This window comes from Cyanistes caeruleus, chromosome Z (assembly GCF_971803275.1).
Source record: "Cyanistes caeruleus chromosome Z, bCyaCae1.hap1.1, whole genome shotgun sequence".
In the NCBI taxonomy this organism is placed as follows: domain Eukaryota; kingdom Metazoa; phylum Chordata; class Aves; order Passeriformes; family Paridae; genus Cyanistes; species Cyanistes caeruleus.
Window position 1 is genome coordinate 30,698,755 of NC_141732.1, and position 13,514 is coordinate 30,712,268.

Here is a 13,514-nt window from a genome sequence, read left to right on the forward strand (position 1 = left end):
TTATTTGATATGCAAAATTTTAGCTGCTAAGACCCAGAGATAATTTGCAGAGAAAGGGTCCTGGATTTAGGCAGCTGTTACCAGAACAGTCTGGTAAAGTTGTAATGAATTATCTAGCCCTGATCTTCCAATTTCCTGGATCACGTGAGCTTTCCCAGCCCCTCTTCTGCATTTGTCACAAAAAATGTGTAAGAGCTATCAAAGTGTACCATTAACTGCTTTTGCAGTAAACAAAAAAAAAAATTAAAAAACCCAACTAACAAAAAAAAAAGCCGAAAAGAAACGAAGAGCAAACCTCTAACCAAACAAAAAACCCAAAATAAAACAAAACAAAACAAATCAACAAAAAGCCAGAAACAAAACAAAAAAATCTAAACCAAAACAAACTAAATCCCCACAACAAAAAAACAAACAAAACCAACAAAAATATAAGCTGACCTCATCTCCACAGAACTAAAGAGAACATTTCTCTGTAACAGATTTTCTTTTGGTGAGCCTAGAAACAAGCCCATGGCACATTTCTCCCTCTACTTTCTTAATTTCCTCTGTCTTTTGAATGCAATCTTCTTCTCTCAAAACAAGCTACCCATTTCCTCCATGGCCACACAACTCACCTTTTTCTGTTCTTATTCTCCCCAGGTAACTGCAGCTCCTTTGTCTGCCAAAAAATATTTTTGGTCCATCCTCTTCTCTGATGGAGGACTGAGGACAATCCCCTCCTTGAATTCCTGTATATTATCTGGGGATAAAAAAAAGAATTAAATATTAGAGAGAGTACTGGTTTAAAGCAAACTAATGATGCATATCCCCATTTCCAGCTACCACTATTTCTAGAGCTTCTTGATTCACAGCAGAACCTCCACAGGGCATTTTGCCAACTAGAAGCAGCAAGAAATATCAGTCAGAAAACAACATGCTGAAGTTCCCTATAGTCAAAGTTCTCTTTTAATAGAATGTTCATCTTCATTATCATTTCGTATTTCTGACAAAGCTGCTTGTCACTCACACGAATCCAACCATGCTGAATCCTTTGGTTTAATTTGGTTTCAGTTTAGGTGAAAAACAAAACAACTGCCTGATGTTTGCTTTTCTCTGCCAGTGGCTGGTAAATGCAAGAAAAAAGTTAATTCAAAAATGTTTATCAAATCTCAATGCTTAACTTAGCTTGACTTTGCATTCTCTGAATGCAATTTCACTTATTTATATGATTCACTTATTTATATAATTAGTAATGTATGAGAATATTTCTCTCCCAGTTTTTCCCCCTCTCATATGGCCTCCACACTAAGCCAGGGACATTTTGAAACTGTGCTTTTTTTCCCTCTTAAGCAAGGGCAGTGTCTGAGATCACACTATCCAATGCTAAATCAGAGCAGTGAGGTAATAACTCCTGTCCAAAATCCTTTTCTTGCTTTGTTTTCTGTCCAGTTTGCTGCTAGTTCTTGCTTGGTAAACTAGTATGTTGGATTCCAACCAAGTTCCATAATTTCACAGTCAGCAAGCTTCTCTAGCTTGGGTTTTAAAAACATAACTAAAACCTTTGAATTATGATATTTCAAAAAGAAAATGCCCTGAGTATAATGGCAAACAACCACAGCAAACCAATATCACTGTATATATTGGGCGACAGATTTTGTGCTGGCTGAGAACCTGATGGAACAAATCTTTTTTACATGAAGAAGAAGAGGCAAATGCTGTCTCAATAGCATTTTCTGCAGCTTTGCCTGCAATCCCCAAGAAACACTTCATTTGGGATTTCTTGAAAAGGAAATTGGGAAATGGAAATTGAATAAAAATACAGAAAATATATTCCTCCTCTTTAGTGTTTCAGCATCACATATAACTATAAAATCATAGCTTCTCTTTTAAAGGGTCCCTTTCCACAAGGACTATCAAGTCCAAATCCCTGCTCCAGCCAGACTACCTAAAACTAAATCTAAGGTAACAAGAATATGATGACCCTTGAAATCTGATTGGTGCTCTCACCACTCCTCTAGGGAGCCCTTCTCCAGTGATGAACCACCACTTCAAAGAACCCTTTCCTACTGTCTAACCTGAACTACCTCTGAAGCACCTTTATTCAGCTTCCTCATGTCCCACTGCTTTGTGGGATGTGATGCACTGCATGTCATAGTTGGCATTTTTGGATAAGAGGGTACACAGGACATACATTCTAGCCCTTTCAACAGCTTTGTTACACCTCTTTGGACACATTTTACTACATTCACATCATCTTTCTAAGATGGTGGGGTCCAGAGCTGCACTCAACTCACCAAGTGAGCATTCAGCATTCAAATGCTGACTACAACAGATGCATCACCTCTTTTGACCATTGGTTGTGCTGTGTTTGATGCCCTCAAGATGCAGTTTGCCCTCTTGGCTGCCTGGGCACTGCTGGCTCAAAGTGAGCCTGCCACAGCCAAGAACAAAAGATCCTGTTCTGCAGGGCTGATCTCCAGCCACTCTTCTCCCAGTTCATACTTGTGTCCAACTTACTCTGTCCTAAGAGCAGAATCACATAATAGGGACCCATCAGGATCATCAAATCCAATGCCTGCCTCTACATGGGATACTCCAAGAATCACACCATATGCCTGATAGCATTGTCCAGTGCACAACCACCCCTGGGTGAAAAACTTCTTCCTGATATCCAGCCTAAACTCTCCTGACTCAACTTCATGCCATTCTCTTGGATCCTGTCACAGGTCACCACAGAAAATATACCAGTGCCTCCCCCTCCTCTTCCTCTCATAAGGAATTTGTAAACTGCAATGAAGTCTTCCCTCAGTCTTTTCTTCTCCCAGCTGAACAGACCAAGTGATCTCAGCCACCCTTCAGACAGATTCTCCTCAAGGCCCTTCACCAATTTTATTGCCCTTCTTTGGACACTCTCTAAGAGCTTTATATCTTTTTCATGACACCCAGAATTGCCCCAGCACTCGAGGTGAGGCTGCCCCAGCTCAGAGCAGAGCAGACAATCCCCTCTCTTGCCCGGCTGTGATGCTGTGCCTGATGCACCCCAAGACACAGGTGACCCTCCTGGCTGCCAGGGCACTGCTGAACCATGTTCAACTTATCGTTGATCAGGACTCCCAGGTCCCTTCTTGTGGTGCTGCTCTCCATCATCTCATTCTCTAGCATATGCACACAACCATGCTTGTCCCATCCTAGGTGCAGAATCTGGCACTTTGATTTATTAAATTTCATGCCACGGATGATTGCCAATGCTCCAATCTATCCTCATCCCTTTGCTAGGCCTCTCCTACCTCAAGAGGGTGAGCAGCCCATTCCAGATTGGCATCATCATTATAATTGCTATTAAGGCGTTCAGCTCCTGCATCCTGATCATTGATGAAAATATTGAACAGAACCAGTCCTAGGATCAAGCCCTGAGGAACACCACTGATAACAGGTCAGCAACCACATGTGGTCTCATTAACTCCAACTTTTTCTTTTAATCAGTTTTTCATCCAGCTAATGGCAGACCTTGTCATTTCATAGTTGGACAGTTTTTTCCAGGAGGATGCTGTGAGAGGCAGCATCAAAAACGTTACCAAAAGACAGAAAAACCACAGCCACCATCTTCATCCATGTGGCAGGTGACCTTGATGTAGAAGAATGTCAAAACAGTTAAACAGAACTTACCCCTGGTGAACCTGAATTGACTGTGCTTGATTCTTGCACTGTTTTCTCAGTAGTACCCAGCATGATCTTCATAATTTTTCCAGGAACCAAGGACAGACTGACAGGGCTGTAGTCATCTAATGTATCCTGGACTAGCTGTTTTCTGGACATTTTTTCCGGAAGATTACTGTGAAAGACAGTATCAAAACCTCCTGAAATTCACAAAACCCCCACATCTACTAACTTCTTTTAGTCAGCTAGATGGCTGGCCTTGTCTTAAAAGGAAATCAAGGAGGATTTTCCCTTTGTGAGCTGTCCAAGCTATGACCAATAACAGAGTTGTGTCTCAAGTGCTTTTCAGTAATTTCCAGAGCAACCTTCTCCGTAATTTTATCAAATACTGAAGTGGGACTGGTAGGCCTATAATTAACAGGGGATTCCTTATTTCCCTATTTGAAAACTGGGACAATTTATGTTAATTTATTATCTACAGGGATCTCTCCAGACTACCAGACTGTTGAAAAGTAATGGAGGCAGGCCCCATGTTGGCATCTGCCATCTCTTTCAGTAGCCTGGTGTCATGAGGTGACTTTACCTTTAAGGTAGTTGTGAGAGCTAAGGAAGTTAAAGTTGCTGGGGACTGAAAGGAGTCTCTTCTCCTGACCAATTATTAGTCATTACTGGGGATTGACAGCAATTTTAACCATTGAAAAGGGAGATCAACTTGTGAACCCTACCTTAAGATGTAAAGTCAGGGCACTTAGGTTCTCTTTGTTTCCTGGCTGTGACGGGTGGCGGAGCTCCAGGCCTCCTGTTCCCTGCCCAGGCCATGCGGCCGGGCGGGGATGGGGCCGGGCCTGCCGCGTCTCCCGGCCGGGAGATGGGGGGGCCTGGGGAAGGTTTTCCTCGGGCCCGGGCCAGGCCAAGCCAGGCCCAATCTCTGGCTCGGCTGCAGGTTTTGCTGTAACTACATTCACTAGAAACTGCCCAGTGAAGGAGAGAGTCTCTGAACCTGCAGCAAGCAGAGACAGCGACCACACTCTCCAGAGCAGCTATGAAGAACTTTCCATCGCAGACGGCTCCAGCTCCTGTTCGGCAGAGATCACCGAACCACCTACAAAAAAGCCTGGGCAAGATTTTAACTCTTTCATTACCCAGATGAGACTTGCAGATTAATCTTTTTATCCAGAGAGAGAAAAAGAGAGTGATCAACATGAAAAGAGACTTTATAAACTACCAGTGACAGGAAAGAAAAGAAACTTCAAAAAAGGTACAGAATAAGGAGATGCTTTAATTAAGCTGAAATATCTTTCTGTTAAAACTATGGAGATGGACAATGAAGTCCTGAAAAAAACTCCTTTAATTCATGATACAGTATATAGGGAGGAATAAAGTGTTCAAAGTGAAAATTTTGAGTAAAAAGTAGGGTGATTGTGATATAGTGAAGTGCTAGAAACAGTAAAGCAAAAATTTGAAGCCTTGGGGGGGCAATGAGAAAAACTGTTTTCTGGTAAAGCTCACAGAAACAGATGAAGAAGACTTTTGCTTTTGAATAACTCATCCTTAAAATGACATCCCTAGACTCATGGCCCATACACACCTCAGAGTGATGTGAAAATGAGAGGAGTGAGCTCCAATAACGGCAGTTCAGGGAAACTAACATCAGAGCAATGGAAAACTATAACAAAAATAGTTTTCTTGTGAGAAACTCCATAAATTAACAAGAAGAAACTTCTGTTTCTCTACAAAGACTGGTGAAAATACTGTAGCAGGAACTGAGACTGTTTTAATCGCCAAAGTTCCAAGTTTGTTTGTCTCTGTTATCATGTGAACAAGGGAATAGTGGGTAAATCAGAGATGAAAAAGTTTTGCTGGAAGTTTATTCTGGTGTTCTTACTATTGTAGTTTGTCAATAAACTTTCTTTATTTGTGTTAAGTTTTATGCCTGTTTTGCTCTTGTTCTAATCCATATCTCACAGCAAGAAATAAGTGATTTTTTTTTTTTTTTTTGGTTACTGGTTCAAAACCACGACACCTGGGATGAATGCCTTTGGGCTCCAGAGGTCTGTGAATATCCAAATAAAGCAAAAAGTCTCTAACATATTCTGGGTTGGCTGAGAAGTCAACTGAACTGGTGCATTGTCTTGAAGGGACAAGACCTGCATCTGTGGGGATAGAAATTCTGTGGCTGCTGTAAAGGATAGGATAGGAAAAACAGAGCAGACATCTTCCACAGGATTGAAGTGTGTTCCCCAGATTCATTCTGACAATCTTCATAGCTACAAACCTTGCATTTAATTTAAATCTTTGAAGTCTCTGTAAAACAGATACTTCCACCAAAAAAAAAATAATCTAATGATTTTATGATTTTCAAAAAGCAGAATTTCATGAAAAGCATAGAAACAATTCATCTACTTATATTCAAGATCACACTAGTAAGATCAATAGTGATTGCTCTTTAAATAGACCTTAAGAAGTTTTCTCTAAAATTAACTACTTCTGGTGACCCACATAAAATATCATTGCATTGGAATTCATGATCCAATTCTCATGACTTAAAGCGGAGGAAAAAAAAAAAGGAAAAAGGACAAATGTGAGTTTCATAACTGTTTCTTTTCCAGAATTTAGAATATTCATTCTATTCGTAAATAAATGACAAACAAAAATGAGAAAATTTGTTTACAATTCTGAGAAAAAAATAACATTAAAAATGAGAAACAAAACTGAGAAAAAGTGTTTAAAATTCTGAGGAAAAAAATAACATTAAAAATAAAATTATTTTAACTAAGTCTTCCCCATATTCAATACTCTATTTACAAATTTGTATAAGGCCATTACCACTAAAATAAAGCTTTACATGTAATGAACAGAATACCCAGTAAAATGTAATTTCATACATTATAGCTACAATAATGTAGGGGAAAGTTTCACACAAGATTCTGAATTTACCTAAAGTAACACCATTACTTTACCCATAATTACTATTAAATTGACTTTTAGTCACAATGCAATTGATGTACATAAAAAAGAGGCACTTTTCCACTAACCAGCTTCAGAAATAATTTTACTTATTTCTCAGATACATTTTTGTTTATATCTCAGAAATGCCAAAATTCCATCCTCAACTTCATATAACAACTTAAATAAAAAAAGCATATATGTAAGAAATTATTTGTTCTGTTTCAAGTTGGACAGGGAAAAAATAGGTGATATTTGAATTTTAAAATGGTTCTACTTCAGCATCTACTATCCTTCCTGAAACTGGCCTTTGATAGCACTTGCAAACAAATTAACAAGATTTTTATGAAGTCTAGGATTTGTATAATGGTTACTTCTACCTATTGACACAGGTGATACCAGTTTGCAGAGAGCATCAGAGCACTTCCAAGTGGTGACATTCTGCTGTCAGCTGTGATAGCACTGACTGCAGCAGCCGGAAGGTTTCTCCACATGCAGAAACCCCACAATAGATATTCTTGTTTGGAGTCCGCTGTTTCCCTTGCAGACTGCATTGTTCCCTCTTTGCTTCCTTCTGGCTCTAACATGAGCCAATGACATCCTTTACAGAAATACTTCCAGAAGTCTTGCATGAATATGATCAGGACTTGTAAATATACTGCAGTCTTTTTATTCCAGTTTCACTTCCTTTCACTTCAGCCACTTCAGTTCTAGGGTTTTCTGCCAGGTCATGTTTTTCTTGCACTTCTACAGCTATAATATCTGTTAAAAAGCATAATGTTGGCAAATTTGCAAAGAGTACACTGGGAAATTTGACATAATTATGATGGTGATGGTGTTCATGCTCATATTTACATTATCAGACCTTGCTGGTGAAAATCACTTGTTAATTTAGTTAAATCCAAAATTCTGCTTAGTAAATAAGATAGATGGACAGTCCTCAACACAAAGTTCTCTCTACTGAAGCCACTGCCTACCAGCATCCCTGGGACCACTCACTCAAAAGGGCATCTTAGTAAGAAAAGTCTGCATGTCAACCAGTTGTCAAGACTCTTGCAGCATGCAGGAAGTAAATGGCACTTTTACAGCATGTTTCATCCTACTCAATGTTCACAGTAGGTCAGATTACTCTCATAGAAGTATTTTTTTTACATCAAATATAAAGTGAATTGGGGCAGTAACTCAGACTATGAGAATGGTTTTCCTTCATAGATCAAGGTCTATTACAGTGTCACTCTATGAGTGACCAGTAAAGGATTTAACTGTAGGGAACAGCTCAGGGGAACTGTGTTGGCTGTTAGAGAAGGTCTGTTTTTATCATAAGATGAAGTATGTTTTTAAGGACATGTTCTGTCCTAGGGCAAATCTGTGAGAAAAATTCTGAATGGAGTCCCTCCAGAAATCAAATTTAAGTGGCCCCTCCCCAAGCTGGTTCGGAAAAAAGATTTCCTTGGAGAAAAGTGGTAAAAAACTATTAATTTAACAAGCAAAGTGTCTACAAGCGTAAAAATTATGAATAATACTAAACGATACAACCTCTCGCTGTTCAAAGAGATGACAAATCCAGGAAATCCCTTTTGTGGGGTGTAGCTGGGCTTGCTCAGTCTCTTATCAGTCCCACCAGTGCTGGGAAGTGCCAAGGCCCAGGTCCCAGTGGGCCACAGGCTCTCAGTGTTTTTCTGTGTTTTCAATCCAGAATAGGTTTGAACAGATCCAAGGAAAAAAAGAAAAAAAGCAGTCCAGGGAACTTCTCTGCCTCAGCTAGCTAAAACTAACTAAAAGTTAAAGAGAAGCTCTGTCCTGCAGTCTGTCCATGCTGCAGACACCACAGTCCAGGAGCAGCTTGTGGTGCAGTGAGTGCAGTTTCTGAAAACAAACCGTGGCTTCTTCTTTTCCCCCCTTTGCTCTCAAAACCATTCTTAAAGGTGCAGAATTTAACATCCAGCATAAACAGAACAGACAACTGAGGATACAAGTATCATAAAATCAGCCGAGGACATTCCACTCCTTATCCCCATGCTGCCAGTTTATTACCAAAACTAATATATATTCTAACTCTACAAAACACATGCATTATATACAGACAATGGCAGTGATATTCAGCAGTAGTATTTACTCATGGTTCTCACTCAACAATCACATCTTCCTGAGGTACACATCATGTTGTTCCATCTTTCTGTACTATCCACCATGTGCAACCTGGTCCTTGAGTAAAGACAACCCCACAAATGGGTTTGTCTGTACTCAAGGTAGAATTGATCCAAATGGTTTTCCCTAGCAAACCTCTGACATGTACCACTGGGACTTTGTCTCCATCTACTGTATGCAGGGGCTCAGATTGGGCAGGGCCTGCTCAGCTGGTGAAACCTCTGCTGTTGACTAACCAGGTGGCCTTTGCTAGATGCTGCTCTCAATTTTTGAAAGATTCTCCCATCCAATGCTTTCAAGGTAGTTTTTAATAGTCCATTGTACCTCTCCACTTTCCCAGCAGCTGGTGCATGGTTGGGATATGGTACACACACTCAATGCCATGTTCTCTAGCCCAGGTTAAATAAGGCTCTTCTAGCCCCGGTAGATAAGGCTATTCTTGGAATGAGTCCCATTGTCTGACTCAATCCTCTCAGGGGTACCATGCCTCCAAAGGACCTGCTTTTCAAGTCCCAGGATGGTGTTCCAGGCAGTGGCATGAGGCACAGGGTAGGTTTCCAGCCATCCAGTGGCGGCTTCTACCATTGTGAGCACGTAGCGCTTACCTTGGTGGGTTTGGGGCAGTGTGATGTAGTCAATCTGCCAGGCCTCCCCAACCTGTATCTGGACCATCGCCCACCGTACCAGAGGGGCTTCAGCCGCTTGGCCTGCTTGATCGTGGCACATGTCTCACAGTCATGGATAACCTGGGAAATACTGTTCATGGTTAGATCCACCCCTCAGTCTCGTGCCCACTTATAGGTGGCATCTCTCCCCTGATGACCTGAGGCATCATGGGCTCATTGAGCTTGAAACCTGCCCTTATGTTGCCAATCTAAGTCTGTCTTTGCCACCTCTATCTTTGCAGCCTTATCCACCTGCTCATTGTTTCGGTGCTCTTCATTAGTTCGACTCCTGGGCCAGTCTACATGATGGGCTTTCACATAGGGTAGCTTCCCTACCTGAGTGACAGTGTCTTTCCACTCATTAGCAGCCCAGATTCGTTTTCCTCTGCACTGCCAATTAGCCTTTTTCCACTTCTCTAGCCATCCCCACATAGCATTGGCTACCATCCATGAATCCGTGTAGAGGATTTGGCCACTTCTCTCTTTCAGCAATGTCCAGGGCCAGTTGAACAGCTTTGAGTTCAGCAAGTTGGCTTGATCCGCCTTCTCCTTCAGTACCTTCTGCAATCTGTTGTGTTGGGCTCCATACATCTGCTTTCCACTTCTGGTTCATCCTTAGGATGCAACAGGAACCATCAGTGAACAGAGCACAGCGTGTTTCTTCTGCTGGCAGCCGGTGGAGCTTCTTCAGCCCTTGTCATTTTTTCCGGCTCCTCTTCATCAGTGAGACCAAAGTTTTTACCTTCAGGCCAATATGTAATTATTTCCAAAATCCCAGGGTGATTCAGTTTTCCAATATGGGAGTGCTGTATGATTAGAGCAATCCACTTGTTCCAATGTGGCACTGGTGGCATGGTGGGTAGCAGGAACTTTTCCATTAAACATCCACCTCAGCACCAGTAGTTGGGGTGCCAGGAGGAGTTGTTTTTTTTTGTGCCAATCACTTCTGAGATAGCTTGAACTCCTTGACAGACTGCTAAAATTTCCTCTCTGTTGGAGTGTAGTTGGCTTCAGACCCTCTGACTTACATCATGCTGTTTGATTCCAGCACAATTTACTGCTAGTGCTGCATGGACAGCCTGTATATCAGGAAGATGGAAAACCCTCCACAATTTGTAAAGTGCAGATAATAAACAGATATAGCTGACATCCAAACTTACTACAATTTCTTTCTCACATGTTCTGCAACTCTACTAGCTAAGGAACTCAAGACTTAAGAGGACACAGTAATAGAGAGTTTAGAAAGGGATAAAAATTGCTTAAGCAATTTTTTTTTTTGTATCAATCATAAAGTTTTGGCAAAGGCTTTAGCACAAGATCTCTGTGACTGGAGAAATAATACTGTATTATAATAATGTCTTTGACAACATTAAGACTGTGTTCGAAGGCAAATTTAAGGGAGAAAAATTAACATTCATCAGGTTTATATTGTAGATAAAATCTTCAGTGAAGTTAAATTTAATCAAAGTTAAAACTTGTAATAACTTTTAACTTTCTCAGAGATTTTTTTCTGACTGTAACTGAAGACATAGACTCTTCACTCAAATAATCATGTGTAAGATGAACATTTCAGACAATAGGATATCTCTTTATGTTTCAAAAAAATAAACCAAACCAAACCAACAAAAAATATACAGCAAAAATCACAATAGTCTACAGAAAACCGCAATGGTCAAATATGGAAATTTGATCAAATATTAATTTTTTAACAGAATTGTAAAAGATGGCAAGTACATCAGTCTGGGGGATGTACAACAAAAGTCTTCAGCCATCCTTTTGTTGTTCCCACAGCCAAGCCTCTGGCATCTTGGTGACAGGTCATGAAGTGTCACTTGGAAGAAGGCTGACATGATTTCCTCCCCTCTGCACAGGATGTTCAGGTCATATCAGGCTCTTCAAGCACCCAAGCTGATCTTCAAGAACCTGTGCCTTTCTTCGCACATCACAGATGTGGTTGGTGACTCCTTTCTGAGGGGAACTTCTGCTGCCTCCATGAGGCCTGAGTGTGGAATATTACCAGGAGACTCACTGAATTAATTAAACGCTCTGATTATTACCCACTGCTGGTTGTCAAGGCTGGCAGTGATCAGACTGGAAAGAAGGGTAATTAAAGGCTCTGGGTCCATTCATTGATGGGACAAGAGCACACAAGGTGGTGTGCTGCTCAGTTCCTTCAGTGCACAGGTGAAGGACGAAATGAACAGGAAAACCCATGCTAGCAAAAAGTGGCTTAAGGACTGATACCATCAGCAGAATTTTGGTTTTTCCCTGTGGTACTTCCCACTGATAAGGCCCCACCTTGAATTCTGGGCCTACAATTCAAAAATAATACTGAGGTACCGGAGCAGGCCCAGAGAAGGGCAACAAGGCTGGTGAGGGGTCTGAAGCACAAGTCCTGTGAGGAGCAGCTGAAGGAGCAGGAGTTATTTAGCCTGGAACAAAGGAGGCTCAGAGGAGACGTTTTCACTCTCTACAACTCCCTGAAAGAAGGGCGTAGCCAGGTGGGGATTGATCTCTCCCAGGCAACCAGTGACAGGAGAAGAGGCCGAAGTCTTAGGCTGTACCATGTGAGGTTTAGGCTGGACATTAGGAAGAAGTTCTTCACAGAAAGAGTGAAGGGATGTTTAAGGAAAGACTAGACATGGCCCTCAGTGCCATGGTCTGATTGACAAGGCCATGTTAGGTAATAGATTGAACTATTACCTAACCTTAAAGATCTTTTCCAACGTAGCTGATGCTGTGATTCTGTGGTATAAAGGCTAATAAATAAAGCCGTAAAAGATAAACATGAGAGACACTTCCCACTAGCTACTATGGCATTTGTCTGGGGAATTTTGTTTTTCTGTCTTGTTGCAGAGTAGTTAGATCATTTTCTGTACTTCTAGAAAAAAAGGCAAATCAAATATACTTTTGCATGTTATCAGATGATAAATGGTTGTTCTCCAAAACTACTGGCCTATGGAAAGTTCAAAATGCCCATTGTGTAAGACGGAGAGCTGGAAGTTCACCAGCTTTAACTCAGTCCTGCCAACTCAGCCAGGTCACCTGGAACATTGGGGTCCACAACTAGGGACCACAGAGAGACCCCCAGGATAGAAGAACACATGTGTAAAGGGGAAGAGAAATATGTTCATGATTTTGGGAAAATTATTATCATATGTATACTTAGTCTGGGATAATCAGTGAATATGTATGCAAAATTCAGTGTATAAACAGAAACTTTCTTGTACTCAGGACGCATATCTTTGGGAGGAGCTATCCTATTGTGCATCCAGCTGAATAAAGAATATATGCTTCTCAATATTACGTTGTTTTTTTTTATTTTACTGAATTTTTGGTAACATTCAAGGCCTTTAAAACTATGAAGAATATTGATCTAAGTATACAGACCTAATTCCCAGCATGACAAGTGCAGGATGCTATCAGTGGGATATGAAGGGAACAAGAGAGTTGTTTTGTTTTGACTTTGAGGACTCAAAATCTTCCTGCTTGTTTTTAGTGACAGATAGCAAAAAACAAAAAACAAAAATAATCACAAAAAACCCACAAAAAACAAAAAAAAATCCTCACCTCACTAAATTTGGTTATTATATAGCTGTTATTTATAATTCTTACCTAACTGCACTGTCATGTTATGGGTGCAGTGATGCTATTCAAGGCCAGAATTTAACTTTAGGCAGGTAGATAAAACATTGCAGTAGGAAATAGTCAGCTGTCCTAGTGCATAAACTGTATTCACTGGAGGGAGAGAGATCTGAGAAAAGAAATATAACCATAAAAAGAGAACTTAGTACCTGCCCAGTCAAAGGTAACAGGAAAACTTTATAATAACTAGAGTAAAATCTAAATAGTTTTGAAAGCATGAGGCCTTAAATCTCAGGAATTTTCACAGAGAAAATGTCTACCCAGCAGATAAACAAATTCATATTTCAGTTTCAGTCCCTCTTACAGACACACATTCACCATACAATTTTACTCTCTTGATCCACCTACTCCATCCAGATTTCTGTTTATTATTATGAGGGTGTTTATTTTCTGCCACTCCTGGCTGAGATGCTCATGAGCCCTAGTTTATATTGTACTCTGTCTATGAGTTAGTACAATTATACTAAGTACTAG

The 13,514-nt window shown here is 40.6% G+C and overlaps 1 protein-coding gene across 5 annotated transcripts in view; it reads right to left on the reverse strand.

Moving 5' to 3' along the window:
- Window positions 1–4,773, reverse strand: part of LOC147648295 (uncharacterized) — a 46,508-nt gene extending 41,735 nt beyond the window's left edge. For all 5 annotated transcript variants that reach the window (XR_015280487.1, XR_015280486.1, XR_015280488.1 and 2 more), the window contains exons 1-3: window positions 4,362–4,773; window positions 3,646–3,811; window positions 615–739 (exon numbers count right to left, since the gene is read on the reverse strand). Coding sequence is in view for 2 of the 5 variants with exons in the window: in XM_086867998.1 (XP_086724124.1) it covers window positions 615–739; window positions 3,646–3,795 (275 nt within the window). In the remaining 3 variants the exon portion in view is untranslated. The remainder of the gene's footprint in view (window positions 1–614; window positions 740–3,645; window positions 3,812–4,361) is intronic.
- Between the last annotated feature and the right edge of the window lie 8,741 nt (window positions 4,774–13,514).